General features: G+C 42.7%; 1 protein-coding gene across 1 annotated transcript in view; it reads left to right on the top strand.

The window, feature by feature from the left end:
- ANKH (ANKH inorganic pyrophosphate transport regulator) overlaps positions 1–16,395 on the top strand; it is a 112,280-nt gene that overhangs the window by 47,854 nt on the left and 48,031 nt on the right. The window contains exon 2 of the mRNA XM_069808883.1: positions 11,262–11,478. Coding sequence (XP_069664984.1) covers positions 11,262–11,478 — 217 coding nt within the window. The remainder of the gene's footprint in view (positions 1–11,261; positions 11,479–16,395) is intronic.

Raw genomic sequence — 16,395 nt, 5'->3', positions numbered from 1 at the left:
CAAGACGTACACAGGAAAAGCTGGAAGCATTGATACCTTTTCCAGTTCTCCCCTTTATTATCGAATCCAGTAAGGACAGAGCATATCTAGCCTGACTGCATTTCAGATTAATTGGTATTTTACCTGTACTTCCCTTATCACAGAAAGCCATTTATTGTAACAGCAGCAGTTGGGCTCCTGGCTGCTGTGAGATCACATAAGCAACAGTAATCAGGTTCTCCCATGGCCTCCCACTCTTCTAGGTCAGCGAGGGTATTTTCAGCCTTGCTTGTGTAGAAATACTACTGTGCTTCCCCTTGTGAAAGATAGGGGGTTTCAAAAAGAGTGCATGATTTCAAGAGAAACTTTATTACCTGTGCTCCGTACACCCATCACCTGGAAAAACCCACGTGCAATAATTTCATTGTGAGTTGACTTGTTGACTTTATGTCATTGGATACCGAGAGAACCAGTCGAGCTATTTTTAAAAGGAAGTGTTAGCCAATCCTGTCAACACCACCTGCAAGAACCGGGAGAGAAATTCAGGGTTCTCAAAACTTAGGCTGGGGGCACAGAAGGATAGCTTTTCTGAGAAAAAAAAAAAAATTACTTTGCAGAAAGTCTGCCTGTTCTTCTTTCAATCCCATGTCTTTACCACCCACATCCCATTTATTTTAAACAGATACATTAGGTCAAATTCTAGAGGCAGCATTACCAGTTTAGTGAGACTATTGCTTTCTGCAGGTATTGGAGTATTGGAAGGTGCTGTAATAACTAGAAGCGCTTCAAAGCGTGTTTTGCAGTAAATTCACCAGCCCTAGAGAAAGGAAATCACTGTCACTATCCACGGTTTGTTTCCAATTCGACTGAATAACTTTAATCTCATCCTAATAAAGCTGGTACAAAGAATAAGAGTGGAAGGGAAAGAAAACCAGGTACCAACAAAAGGATTTCTTACCGGCGTTACGGACTTTGTTTACGGTGGGTGTTTCCAGCGGCGGAAACTCCCAAGTTTGTATTTAGGCTGGTGATCTGGGTGCCCTCTATTTGTCGCTCCTAAGCAATTAAGACACGAGCTAATCTGGCAGCTCTGCACTTGCAGTCGCAGGCACTCACACCTAACAAACTCTGCTTTGTGTGGTCCAAACCATGCTTTGCCTAGCCGGCAGCATGCTGGAGGGAGCAGCTGCTTAATGACGGACCTTAACCAGCCGTGCTCCCGGCTCCTGACACAACAGCTGATGAAAATCAGAGACCTCAAATATGTTCTGCTCCGCTGAAGTTAGGCAGAGCCCTAGAACATAAGTAACGAGTCCGTGCTGGGCCACATGGGGAGGTAAATGCTTTAAGAGTAAGCTAATGGACAGCTGATAATTGCATAGTGCACTAAGTACACATAAAGCTAGGGCTGTACTACACGTTCAGGGACAGCTGGGCAAGCTCCCACTTCTTAAGTCAGGCACAGAAGCCTTATTTGATGGTTATGTGTATTTTTTGTAATCGTGGTAGCTTTGACATATACTTTATAGATTGCGCCTTTTTTTTTTTTTTTGACATAGTGCAGTACTGAGGAGGATGAAAGACCCAACTGCAATTATTTGCCTTTCTTCTTCCTAAGCCCAGCCATATGACAAGTCAAGAATTTTTCGTATTTGCTCAGCAGGGTCCTTACCTCTCCCGTCTGCAGGGAGAGAGCGAACAGTTACCCAAGCCGAATGAACAAAACCTGCAGGCACTTGCTTCTGTTTGCTTTAGCCTTTCATCACGTACAAGTCATGTTCATTCAATGGCAGAGACTCGGTAGCTTTACATATTTTGCCTAGCAGACCTACGTGATGATACTTCCAGGGAGCTCTGAATGACGTGGGGAGCTCCACTGACGGCACAGGGGTTGCAGTTTGTGAACCACACTGCGGGAAGGAGGGGGGGAACAAGGGGCAGACACCAAAAAGGTGGTCCCCCCTAATTCTGGCATTTTCAACTTCTGAGTAACTAACTTGCGCTTTAGTCATGTCTGAAAATGATTTAAGGAAAAAATCTAGTTTTGCACAGGGAGTGTCTTCCCTTACAGCCCCGTTACCTGAAACCATTTTGGTCCCATCCTGCACATTGTCACTGAGGCTGAACTTCACCATGTTCTGCAAATAAAACAGCCTGGACATCTACCACTGAACTAAGTGTCCCAAGGATTTATTTCCCAAAGGGATCAGCTGCTGGTTTAACAGAAAGTTCCCCTCACAGGAGATCCATCTTGGGAGGCTTCCACTTCTTTGTTACACCAAACCCCAAAATACCTCTTTGCGTGGCTATACTCCAACGAAGTAACCCACCTCTCCCAGCTGACTACCAGTTCTGGCTTTGCCAAAATTAGTAACTCTAAACAATAGCAGGAGTAGGGTAATCTCTAGAGCAGCCGTGAAGTGGTAGGATAGTACGTGTGATGATACTAAAATATTTTGCTGCAGTATTGACAGCCTTGAATTGATTGTTGGCTCTTGCAGAGATTGCTGGGTATAATTATTACATCCCTTAAATTCCACGTGGAAAGGAAATTGAGAGGAAATGCCAATTATTTGTCTTCCAAGTAGGAGGACATGGGATCTTAATCACTAACAGAGAGTGGAAAGTGTACAGAAATAAGAGAGTTGAAGCAATAAAAGCAAATTTTACAGATCTGGCCTCCAGGGTCCCTTCCAGAAGAGCTAAGATAGGAAAATAAACCACCTCACAATTCCTGGGAGAAAGAAGTCTTAGTAGAGTACTTCAGTCCACAGAAAGAGAAATAGTTTCCCTTTTGCTCTGAGCGAATGATACAGGTAGTGTTAGGTAGTGTTTCCTTGTCTCCTTGTACCGTAAGGACTTGAACCTATACGGTCTCTGTTTTGTGGTGCTTGACCTTTGCTGCTCTAAACTTAATGCCCCGGAGCACACTTGGGCACAGCTGAAATACAGACAAGATTTCTGTGCAGTTAAAGTAGCTTAACAAGTTCTACTGAAGCTGTGCAACTCATGCTTTGCAGATGCTTGGCCAAGTTTTGGTCCGTTTTAAAAGCACTTTTGATAGCCTCTGTCAAATTTCAGAAGTTTTCATGCTGCATGCATTAAGTTTTTTTAACATGTAAAGTTTAAGGAAAATGGTTACAAAATCTACAAAGCCAGGGACAAGCCTCATTAATTTCCCTTATTCTTCCAATTGGCAAAAGTATTTTTGCAGATGCATGAAAGTATTTGCTTGGATTATTTTTTTTTTTCTCGGTTTGAGTCTTTGCCTAGGCTGTTTTTTTTAAGAGATAAAAATGGACTTACACTAGATACAGGATCTTGTAATTGGGAGTCTCAGGTGACCTTATGTGAAAAAATACCACTTAAGAGAACTACTTATAATATGCGAAAAGTGAGAAAGCAAACGTGTAGTTTCATATGCAATGCATGAACTTAGAAATACAAAAGAAACAAATACAACTTGAGTGATGAAGCAAAAGATCCCTCAGGAGAGGAAGGGGAAATGCGGGAAATGGAGATTCAGGCCGATGCTAGCAGCGTGGCTGTCACTGGCAGGAGAGCGTGTTTTAATGTGCAAGGGAGATTGCCGTGGATCTTCAGATGCCGGTTCTGGTTACGTGGTAAGGTTCAGGGTGAGGGTGGGCTCTCAGGGTGGTTGCCCAGGGAAGGTGTGGGGTCTCCCCCACCACATCTCCCAGGCGTTCAGCCTGGGGTAAGCTGGCCCCCAAGGGTCCCTTCCAACCCGAACCCGTCTGTGCGCCTTGGAGCGTGGTGAGAAGGTGGGATCACGGAGAAAATGGCGATCTCCATTTCAGGAGAGAGCTGCGAGGAGTATTTCAGCAGAGACTGAGTTAATGCTAACGAAAAGGCAATGTGCCGGAGTTGTGACGAGACTCGCAGGTATGGGACCTGTGTAGATTAAATTTGCTGTGTGCATGCAAACAAGTTTTACAACAGTCCTTGCAGAGATTTAATTTATAAACATGAGAAAATGAGATTTTATGAAATATGCAACTGATAGTAAATCAGCTTACTTTTTACTTTGGGGGTGAGGAGTAGAACAGAGACTGTTTCTGGCAGAAATTAAAAACAAAAGAAGGACCACTGCTGCAGATGCTGTATCACTTGTGATTAAGGCAAATATTCTTTGTGTGTAGATATATGTGATATGCATTTGTATCCTCCCCAGTGTTTTCTAGCACTTAAAAAGTAATCAAAATGGAATTTGGTGAAGAAATTATAGCTATTCCACAGGGCATTTTGAAGAGACAGGGAGCCGACCTTCTCCTAGTTTTATGTGTCTCTATGTCTCAATTTTATTTGTCTACACTCGCAGACTTAGAAACAGAAATAGCTTTTGAGAGAAAACGAGTCTCTGGCCTCCACGTGAAGAAGGTCTGAAGAGAAATAACCTCAGCCTGGAGTTTGCCATACTTCTGTAACGTAATCACAAATGTTTCTCACCTTTGTGGATGAGCTCCAGGGAAACCTGAATGAAAAGCTCACATCCTGCTTCGAGAGCAAAGCATTCCGTTGCGAGTTTCACCATAAATACATTTTGGACGGTTGATTAGCATCAGCCAGAGGGGTATCAGGAAAGTCATAATGCAGGGGAGTGTCTCTGACATGTTGATGTTGCTTCTGTCCTGTGCCCCTACAAGCATTGCTTGCCTCAGAAAAAGCCAGGAAAACTTAATGGTTATGGTCTCACCTCAGCAGATGGGTTTCTCCACAGCCATCAGTGGAAATGGCAGTGGTTTAGGTCTCCTTCATACAGGCGTCAGCCATCTCTGTTTAATAGACACTACCCGGGGAACGTGTCCTGAAGGGCTTCCCACCATCATGGCTCGTAGCTCTCTTGCCTTTGGGATGAGTGTTCTCCACGTCCCACGGGGAGGCAACTATTTGCAGCAACTGATTCACCTCTCCAAGCCTGCTCCCTGTCATAAATATTCTGGCACTTGGTCAAATGTAGTTTTAAATGAGGCACGGTTTGGCTTCACTGAGTCTGGTTTCTTTCCTGTGGTCCTGCACCACTATCTCCTACAGTCTCCTGTGGGTTTTTGTATTATTCTCTGCCTTGTGGTACTGGTTGTTGTTCATGAGTCTACACACAGGCCATAGCTACTCTTCCAGCTCCCCAACACGTCCTCCTCTGCCTTAGTTCTTGCAGTGGGAAGGATTTCCCATTTTCACCGACTTCACTGTTGCCACTGCTGCCCTAGTTATTCCTACGCCTCCTGGCCGTGCCTGTTAAAATGTGCTGTTCCCTGGTGTCTCCCAGGTCAAGTGAAAGCTGCGAGCGCTCTAAAATTATGTTATTTTGGATTTAGAGTCTTTATTTAAACTTCTCCCAGGATACCCTTTCATACAGCCTTGGCGTTGGATAGTGAGTGGATAGTGTCTACAAGTAAAACTGAGATCCTGATTGTGGTCACAGAGTAATAGGTATTTCACATAAGAGTAGGAATCCTGCAAAAATGTTCATTCTTCCTTTTCATTGCTGCTCAGGAAGGGGAATGCGGAAGAAATTGCTACTGATTGCATTCTAGTTTTCATGGCCTGGTTTTTGTTTCACAGGGCGTATGGGCTTTCTTCTAGGCCATGTCCTCATTACTTAAGCAGGCAGAGCAAATCCGGTGATTGAAATTTCAGTATGCTAACTTTTTGTTATGATAAAACCATGACACCTGCCCTGCATGTGCAGTTTCTTTCGAATTACGAGGCAGCAAGAGACAGAAGAACTTCAGCTCTCATTTTCAGGGAATGCTGTAATGCTCTTCCAAGGATGGCCTCTCCAGAGATAGGCCACACGCCATGGCGGTGTCCAGGTGTCCGTCCCTCCCTCAGGATGGGCATCTCTTCTTCCTTCAGGCCGGGGCTCGGGGCTGCGGTCTTGTGCTGGGGACTGGGATTATTTAGGATTTGAACCAGTGTCAGCACTTGCCAGGCTGTGGACGGGGGTGACTGGCTGTTCTCTTACGGCCAGCTTTAGTAAGGGAGCAGGGGGGAATGGGCTAATAGGAATTGACCTCGGATGGCATTTCAGTCATCTGACACATGATCTACGACAGATGCTGACCCAAAATTAGACATACTGAATTAGGGTAAAAGCGTTGCAAAACTAACCAAACCAAACCCCCAAACCAAAAAAAAAAAAAGGCCCAAAACAATGAACAATCCTCAGTGATCATTTTCAAGCCACAAGGTCAGACTCCCCTCTATCCCTTCAGGGCTATCTCTTCATACTCTATGTTTAGGCAGTCTTCTTGAGCCAGAATAAATGCATGCATGCTATTTTCACCCCGTTTTCTCCCATTTCTATGTCTATGTCCATGGAAGTCTTACACAGACCTGTTTCGGAGCACTAGCCGTTTCCCTCAAATTGCCTACGAGTGGCTCCTGCCTTTACGAGAAACCCATCCAGAAGCAGAGGCGCAGATGCGATAACGCCGGGGTCGCACCGACTCGGCGTCCTGGCTGTGCCGTGCTTGCAGAGCATCGGATCTGGCCGGCGTCCTTCTGGCAGTGCAGCCGTGACAGGGAGAGGCCGAACAGCCAGAGCTAGCGGGTTCATTTGATACCGCAGATTTCAGTGTGACGGGATTTAGTAAATGAAAACTCGGGAGAGGGATTATTTTGACGCGGGAGAAAGACTGTCGCCTGCGTCAGTTTGCTCTTCAACTGGATGCTTTGGCTCTCTTCCATTTTCTTAGGGGAGGGCAGGTAGGAAGAAAGATGTAGAGGGAGGGGGAGCACGTTACAAGTGTTTGCTGGACCGAACGTACATTTGGCCAAATTACTGCCAAACTGAGCAGGTTTTTCATGTCACCCTGAGGTAGATAACTAGCTAGAGCAGACTTGAAAACATTTCGGGCAGAATCCCAGCTTCAGACAAGCCATAGGAACATGCCAGCTTCCACTAGGTCACAGTCTGCTTTTCCAGGATAAGCAAAATTGAGGATTTTTGGGCTCTTACTTGAAACATGTGCCCTGGTCAAGTATTGACTGTGTAGTCAATAGTTAACTTCAAATGAAGTAGAAAATGTGCCCTTCTAGTTAGATATAGACTACTGAAATTCTATGCAGTATGTAGGTAATAAAACATGTTTAAAAGCAGGGGAAAAAGTATACACTAGGCATGGCTTTCCTAGTGGATTTTGCTATGGTTTTCTATGTCTAATCCAATACAAAATACAAAATCAGTCATCCAGTAGTCTCTGGGAGGGGAGGATCATGTGGGAAATGGTCAAACTCTATAGAACCAGTTTAAGAGATGGACTTTGAATTTTTGGCAACAGAGGTGTGTAGCTGTAGATTGGAAACAAACCTCTTCTGCCAACATTACTGAATAGTGGTGAAAGCTTATGCAAAATAGGACAAGCTAGACCCTTGACATTTTTCTCACAACTGTTGCTTTTTAAATCACTGCCTTTGCATGCAAAAGTTTGTTGGAGTCATCCATTGTGCATGTCCTAGAAATTTGATAGAAGTCTCATATGTTCCTTCTAAGAGGACAAAGCCAGCTGGAGTAGCCAATTGTAAAGATGTGGTTACTGGCTTGAAATGTCATTAAGTGTATTATTTGGTATTCCACTGACTTGAATCTTTTGGATGGGAATTTAAAAATGCTTGTCCTCTCTGATTTTGGTGAACTTTAGAGACAGCACACAATTATTCATTAAAAAGGGCTGAAGGGGTTGTTACCGGGTCCTCTAGTAAAGATTTCATCTTTCTAGTGATAACATAATGTGTTATAGAAGACACAGCATAGAAGTAGCTGTAGATCTTGGTGCCTGCCTTTTTGAGAAGTGTTTTAGGAATATGATTTACTTCAGCTAACCTGTTCATGTACCTACCAGATCATGCTCAGCTTGGAAGTGTTCTGTGCTTTTTTCTGTTATTTCTAAAAGAAGGGTCAGCAATGTCAGTGGCTTTGTTTTAATCACATTTGATGAATAGCAGTTTACTGTACCATTTTCACCTACTGCCGTATTAGGTCAGGTGATCATTAAAAACTCAGGAGAAGGTGCCATCATCAATAGTCTTTCTTCCAGCATCTAGATTTTCTAGTTCTCCTTTCAAGTTTGGTGTGAATAAGACAGCTGAAAGTAGGATGACATCTGAAATACGTATGATGAAGCTAACTTTTCGTATTAAGTAGTGTCATTATTATTATTACTTTCTAGTTGCGTGTGATTTTGTTGACAAGCTATGCAAATCATTGTAGAGATATGCTCTGCTGTGTGTGAAACAAGCATGGAGTACAGGTGCTACTGATGAATTTTTGTTATTGATTTTTTTTCACACAAAAAGTGTACAAAATAGACTCAGATAAAAAAATGGGAGACCTTGCCCTGGTTTATATTTTTCTTCCTTTACGAGAGATTTAATTGGAAATTGAACAGGAAATTAGACTGGAGGATTACCAACTGCATGGCTGGCATGCTGTGAAAGATCAAGTGCCCATGTCTTTCCTATTGCACCCCAAAGCAGCTTTATCAAGTATCTGGGATTTCTTGTGGATTTAAGGATATCAGCAGCTTCAGTAACAAAAATATTCTAAGGTACATGGAGTAGAAAAGCTACACAAGTTCTCATATAGCGTTTGGAAGTTGAGGATGAAAAACCTTTTGCGTTGTCATCTTAAAGTGAAAAAGGAAAAAGAAAGCTACCAAAGCTAAACCATCTGTACACAGCCCTATTGACTGTTCATTTCCTAAGGATCTTTCCAAAAAAGCATTTAGGAAGATTGCTTTTTCGGGGGTAGCCTCTAGAGTATTTCATCATGTCAGCCAACCATTCCACAGGAGCATAAATTAATGGCAACATACCTCTTATAAAAGTCCCTTTTGGATTTGCCAGTTTCCCTTACCTGGTACACAGTGCGTCTCTGGGGAAAATTACTCAGAAATATCTACTTGGCTGTCATTTGCTCATACAAAAGAGATCAGAGTTCAGCCTGTAAAACCAGAGAGGGAGAGCAAGAGGAGCGCTCAAGTCTTTCTGTCTGTCCTACTGAGGTGGAAAACTTAGTTACCCCAGGACCAAAGTCACAGGGAGCTGGTTTCGCTGGCTTGAGGACTGCGCTTGGCAAAGCTTTGTCTTTCTGCAAAGGGATCATAGTGCCGTGCCTCTTGACAGAATGTGATTTCTTAAAGCCACGTTTATCCCAGGGACCTTGTCAGAAGTGGAGTACCGTCCTCCGCAGACTTGGGTATTCAGTAGTTGTCCAAACCAGGAAGGAAGCACTTGTGCTTGTGAAACTGTGCTGGAAAGAATTCAGCTGTTTACATGTGACGAGAAGCTTTTAAACGAGGCTACCTGGAATTGGTTAGCTGTTTCTTTTTAAATTGAAGCTGCCAGAAATATTTCACTGTTTACAAAAGAAAAAAGGGGGGAAGCCACGATCAAGGAACCCTCTATATGGCATAATCTGAGGCTATTTGCCTATTACTGGCGACAGCAACAGGGAGATTCAGCATCTTTAGGAAGTTTAAATGAAAAGATTATAACTCTGTATACACCTTGATATTGATTACATCATCATCACAAGCATCATCACAGAAGATGGCTAAACATGACTATTGATTTCAGAGGCCACAGTCTTTTCCACAAATTGCTTGAGTACGGTTTTATGCACCCACTAGTGGTTTTGGCAGCTGCACTTTAAATATAATTTGGACTCTTAATTGATGGATAGGTGGAATATCTGTACCCCAGAAAAGGTTGCATATGCCAGCTGCAGATATTCCATATCTAACGTGGTATTTTCAGGAAGGGACAAACTGAAGCAAGACAGATGAAAACATTTGGAGCCTCAGGTGTTCAGGTTGGAGCAGATTGTGAGAGAGAGATTTGGCAGATACTGAGGATGGAGAAGTTGGTATTTTCTACAGCTTTTTGCTATGTTGACAGTGCAGGTTTAGTTTCAAAAATTAAGCATGTCTCACAGAAAGAATGGAAAAGAACAGTAGGAAAAATGCTCATTTCTGCTTTGGGGATGCAGTTTCTTTTGAAGTCAATGGGAGTTGGTTGCTTATATGGTCTTTGGAAGGGAAAAAAAGAAGTCAAAAGACTGCAGCAGAAAGACTATGCTTACATTTGAAATGGAAGGACTTCATGATTACCTGATGATCCTCTGCCTGGTTTGTTCATTCAGAAAAAGCAGTATTAGAACTGCTGTGTCAGTGGATAGACTGAGATTTGGAGGGTGGGTAGGCGAGATGGTCCTGGTTGGCCTCATTGCCATGGCCCTGTCCACACACATTAGCTGTAACCCGTAGGAACTAAACAGTTGTGAAAACAAGTCGTATTTCATCCTTCATGCTTTTTGAATCTAATCTTGTTTTAACAGTTTGCTGGGTGTACCAGATGATTGATGCTGTCACACTGCAGATAAAATTTATCATTCTGTCATTTTTACTCAGTATTTTAGAAGCATTTTGGTGCAAGCTGGCATCTGAAGCAATGTTACACATTTTTTCTATGGTTCATCTTAAGTTATAAAAATAAACCATCTAATTCTCAGTGTTTTATTGGCAGACATGTCCTAAATACAGACCTAGAATGAATTAGTAGATCAGTTGAACCTGAATACATCTTGAAATACATGTGCTGTATTTCTTTTTAAATATGCTACAAGGAGATATAAATTAATATAGGATCAGAAACTTGTGAAATACATGAAAGGATAACAGTTATATTTAGTCATGTGTATATTTGGCCTAATTTCATAATAAAATCATAGGATAATACCAGCTATTCACAACAATTACATGGGACGTAGTGAAAAGCTCATTACACTGAAAAAAAATTGAGCTCCGGAAATTTCAGCATATAATAATGTCAGAGTTTTTACCTGTAAAGGTAGCCTGCAAGGACTGTGCTTTGTTCAATTCAGGGCTGAGGCCTCAAAGCGGTATTTAAGTGGTCTTGTGTCATCCATGATTATTAGCAGGTCATAAAATTACTCTAAAAAGGAAAGAGACTGACTTCTGGTATAGCAGGAGTTCCATTATATGCTTTAGAAATAGACATTTACCTTATCGTCAAGTCTGCTTGACTTCAATTTACTGTCCATATGAAATTATGAAGTTGCCTTTGTCACCAGTCACAAGTTACTGCTGCTGAGCCCAGAGAAATAAGGTCCAACTCAGAGTGAAAACAGTGAGAGCTGAACTTGCTTGTTCCTTCAGAAACCAGCTGCAGAAGATTGTTTTTGGTACACTACATTTTTGGTGCTACATTATTTGCTCTTTATTTCTGTGTTTCAACAGGCCTTGAATAGGGGCATTGCTGCTGTCAAGGAAGATGCTGTGGAAATGCTGGCCAGCTATGGGCTGGCATACTCCCTGATGAAGTTCTTCACGGGTCCGATGAGTGACTTCAAAAATGTAGGTCTGGTGTTTGTGAACAGCAAGCGAGACAGGACCAAAGCAGTTTTGTGCATGGTTGTGGCTGGCGCTGTAGCTGCTGTATTTCATACCTTAATAGGTAAGGTCACTTCACGTCTAATTAATATGTCTTTCCATTTGCTTCCCTTGCTTGTTCTTCAAACTGATTAATCTGTAGGCTTAAGATTTCATTTATAAGTGCAACAGGAGATGTGAAAGAGATTAAATCTCTTGGGCTGGTATCGTGCCCATCCGTGCAATTTTTAAACAGGTTGTTAAGTGGCAGATTCCACCCCCAGGGCTCTCCTGCCTGCCAGCAAAACATTCTGCTGATCTCTTTCAGTCAGGTGTGCGAGCAAACTTTGGCAAGGTTGACAGGTTGCATGAAGCTGATAGCTCGGTCTTACTCTTAGGTAGTGATGATCAACTAGCAGTATCTGTGCCAATGGGTTTAGCAGGACCTCAAGGTGTGCTTGGTAGGGCTGTTTGTCAGAACTTGGTGGCATTGTCGGTTTACTCCCTCTGTACCTATCCCTTTGCTACTTATCTCACAGTACAAAACTCTAATCAAGTAGGTGCCAGCATCCTCAGTAAAATATCAGGTATTACTCTCTACTAGTGCTAGTCATCATCCACTTCTGGTGAATAATTAATCTGTAAGAGAAGAAGTAGTTACTAAGAGCACTTTATGCCAAACTGAGACCAGCTTCCTGAGTGTACTCTGAAACAAAGAAAATACACAAGCAGATATGAACTGAACATAAAAAGTAAGGCAGCCACAGGATTTGCCAGTTTCTGAGAGCCTGGAGAAATGGGATATCAACCCGAACATCAGCCACAGCAATAAAAAGCCATGTGACCTGGAAGACTTTAACTTCATCCTCTCCAAGAACTGCGCCAGATTTTCTGCACCTTCTGGCTCGTTTTACAGAGCCAAAACCTCTGGACCTCAGCAGTGAGGAACAACAGACACTGGAGGAAGAAGCAGAGAGTGCATTGCATTCAACAGGTAAAATCCTAAAAGCTGGAAGCTCTGAGGGATGGGAGGAGGGAGGTAATGCAACAGCCTGTGGGGCCATGTGTTGGTTGACAGGCAGTAGGGTTGAGTTGAATGACCAGCAGAAGGGGGTCATGCTGTTGCCGAAAGGTGGGAAATGCGAGTATGATGGCAATATCCAGAATTGCTGTGAAATTACGGAGTTGCCTGGAAGTGAGGCACCATTCATTATCAGGCTGTTAGTATCTCAAGAGCAGCGCGTGCTGCTGGTCACCATATAGAATAGAATAAAATAGAATAGAATAGAATAGAATAGCATAGCATAATTTCAGTTCCTGCCTGAGTAGGTACAAGAGCCATCTGGTAAATACTAAAGCCCCCTTTAACAGGCTGCCAGCTACGTTCACTATCTTTATGTGCCTCCCAAGCACTCCAGTTTGTCTCTCCATCATGTCTCTTACTCCACCGATAAGGCAGCCCTGTGCTGTTTACCTTTACTCCATGTTACGGTCATAATAAATGCTTACAGTAACAGCTCACTAGCCATGGCAAGTCTGTGCCAGGGATAAGCTGTTGCTAATTTCATAAGCTGAATCCATGCATTCAAGTTAATTTAGTTCACTGGTATCGATGGGTCACTTCCTCAATATGTTTACAGTTGAGGCTGCTTTATTGAGTCAGTATTATAAACTTTGGGCCATTTGTACATTTGGCTCTCATATTTCTTTGCTTGGAATGTTTCTTCAGCCCCCAGAGCTGCTCTTCTAGTTGCTCGCTTGTTTTCCTGCCAGTGCTGGTCAAAGTTTTTGGCTTTGCCAGCTGAATGAAGAAATATTTTCAAGTCATTCAACATTTTATTTTAAGCTATGATAGATTTTAAGAAAATTTAAACTATAACTATCAAACTTCCAGGTGAGACACATAGCTGGATTTTCCATGTGGGACTTCTTATTGAAGGGAGGTGTTTGGGGCAACCATGGGAGAACATGCCAGATAAGTTTCTTGGCTTTGCCTGGAAGTAGAGCCCTGCTGAGTTCAGAACCTCTGAAATGCCCTCTCTGCAGATACTGGGAAAAAAAAAGAAAAAAGAAGGCTGTGCTTACCATGCTTTAAAGTCCTGAATTAAAGGGGTTCACTCAATCTTTCAGCTGCTTATGGTGGCAGACTGCAAAATATTTTTTAGTATTTTAACTTGTCTATGCCTGAAAATATGCAAAGGCCACAGCAGAGACTGGCAGAGCGCCCGAGAGAATGGAGTTAGTCAGATTCTAGCACCAATTGCCTGGGTGATGTTGCCAAGTTTTATGTTCCAAGTTTCCTTTGAACCTGTTTCAAATCCTGATTATTCTTCTCTGACCCACAGATGCACAACCTGCCTAGCAGGAGGAAGAGAAGGAGTCGTGACAGACAGGCAGCCTCCTAGGAGCTGCAGCTACTCCCCAGCAGCTGCAAGCCTCTCACAGGCTATCTACAGGAGACACAAATACAGGTTACTGATGCTTGGCAGATGAAAAACAGAAACAAACAGTGCTCAGGGGACTGAACTTCTTCCCCATGCCATGCATACAGGGCTAAGGAAGATGACATGACTGCCTGCCGTGGACTGTCGAAGCCCAGGAAGAAAAAGGGAACAAAAAGCCCTATGAAAGAAGGAGGAGTCCCAAAAGTCAGAAAGAAGAAAACAAGTGGTGGTAGAAACACAGTGACCACAATGAATCACCACATTTCCAACTGTGATAGAGACTATTTGCAGTCTGCACACACAGCTCCTCACAAACAGCAGCCTCTACTTACTGAAAATACCAAAACAGACCATTTCACCCACCTGACTCATGCTTCATTGCTTCAGCACCAGCTCCCCGCTGGGGCTAATGCAGTCCTCTGTGGGAGTGACCGGCTGAGCCAAACCACTCGAACTCACAGTTCCAAGCTCTGGGTCCCTAAGTCATCACCCCACCACGTTCCCATGAATGTCCACAAAGCTCTCACCAACAGTTCCTACCAATCCCCTGTACAGGAAGCAATAAGAACCGAGAAACAAGTTGACCTTGACCAAAGGGATCTGAAACCATATTCTTGTCCCACTTATAATGCTGTTGCAAACCTCGGTCAGTACAGTATTCCTGGATTTGCTGTTTCAGTTGCGATCTGGAAATAGAAGATAGTATGCTGCCTTCCTTCCGTTGTGCTATTTTGGGGGCAGCTACTACCACCGGTTAGGGTTTCCTGGTGAGAAGTTCGCTATGTAGCCAGGGTCTAAAGCATCTTGTTATTTCAGAGATTGGCTTTTGGTGGGAATATTGGGCTGTAAGGGAAGGGATTCAAGACGCTAAGCCTGTCTGTGCATATTTTTGACATCTTACTAAATTGCCAGCTTGGCAGAGGAGAAGAATCATTTCTATAACACTATGCTAACACAATGCATTTCAAGGTGTTGCTGGTAAGCCCTCCATGCTAAGTGAGTCCTTTTGTCGCCAGAGTCATGAAAGACATGCACATTTTCTTTGGCAATAAAACAGCATTGTTCAGCCCTTCACTAGTTTATGGAGAAATAGTATAATGAGAAAGTTTATCTTCTTTTGCATATTAATATTACTTTCCACAGCTCTCTGAGGTTCTGGAAATGACAAGGCAGAAGTTACTTTGGGGAAACATCCTCTTTGCTTAAGTAGACATCCTTAACTGGTGCCCACTACACCTGATTAAAAACTACATGGTGGATCGTTTGTCATCGCCAGGAAAAAAGTTTGGAACTTTAGTAACCAGGAAAACCTATAGGATGGTCAAGACATGCAAGTGATTTGTTTTGTGCCAATTTATTACTGACAGGTTAGCATGCATGGGCCACTCCCTGCGTGGATTGCACTGCAGAAAACTGTAGCGGTTGCTAATAATTCCACTGAGTCTTTTTGACGCATGCATGGTCACTGCATCATGAAAGATCTACATAAGAAGCGAGACATAGGTGTAATCCCACCACTTCCAGTGTAACACTGCTGGAATTTTTTAGACTCTAGGAGAGTGGCTTATGAAAACGTGAGCTATTTTTTCCAGTCAGTCTTGTTCTGACATGCCCACTGTACTGCCTTATCTAAACATTTTGCCCTGGAAAAAGATGATAGCACAGGAACACAAATCAGAATATAATCCAGGCTTGCTTTTTTTTTTTTTTCTTTCTAAAAGATGATAAAAATGTTATTCATTAAAAACATGTCCTGCTTCATCATCTTCAGATGGCCATTGGTAAAGCACTAACATGCTTCTCCAACCCTTCTCCCACAACAGGGCAGTTTCTTATCAGGAAGGTATCCAGGGCAAAGGAGGAAGGAAGAAAGCCTATGACTAAAGCATTTGTGGATTTTAGGATAGCAACAATTGGGTTTTAGTTAAAACAGGCTAATTTTGAAACTTATGAGATGTTGGCCTACCTAAAGATATTTCAGAGACCAACGGTCATTGATAGATTTGGGAAAATGAACTAATGCAATTTTGAAACTAGAGCTGAGCACAGAAAAAGATGATTGCAGTAATCAGTCTGCACTGAGATGCTCCTAAGCTCTTTTTTTTTTTAAATTCATTTATTACTATAAGTAAAAAAAATCACAAAGCCTAAAACACTATGATCATCTGGGCTTTCACAAGGGGGACGCAGGCTTTGCTTCTGCGTTAAGTCAGGCTAATCCAAGACATAAAGAAATCTATGTACCCTGTGCCATCTCCAAATGAAGATTTGTCACTCAATTATTTGTTTTTCACCTTGGCATTTTCCTATCTGCCAAAATCACTTAGCTGAACAAACTCTTGACCAGCACCAGTTTTGGCCATGTAAGCCATCTTTCTGACAAGCAGCAGAATAGATTTTTACTTCTCAAGTCTCCAAGTTCATTTTTAAAACTGGCAGCAAAGTATGAAAATGGAATGCATCTAAAAAGAACACACGTTAACCCAAAAATGTTTTTGGATTGTTTTTTCCTCCAGTAAAGCTAATATTGACCTATGTAGCTCTGTGTCTGGAAGTAA

The sequence above is a fragment of the Haliaeetus albicilla genome, chromosome 21 (genome assembly GCF_947461875.1).
Source record: "Haliaeetus albicilla chromosome 21, bHalAlb1.1, whole genome shotgun sequence".
Classification (NCBI taxonomy): domain Eukaryota; kingdom Metazoa; phylum Chordata; class Aves; order Accipitriformes; family Accipitridae; genus Haliaeetus; species Haliaeetus albicilla.
Note: the sequence above shows the minus strand (reverse complement) of the source record. Positions and strands in the feature narration are given on the sequence as shown.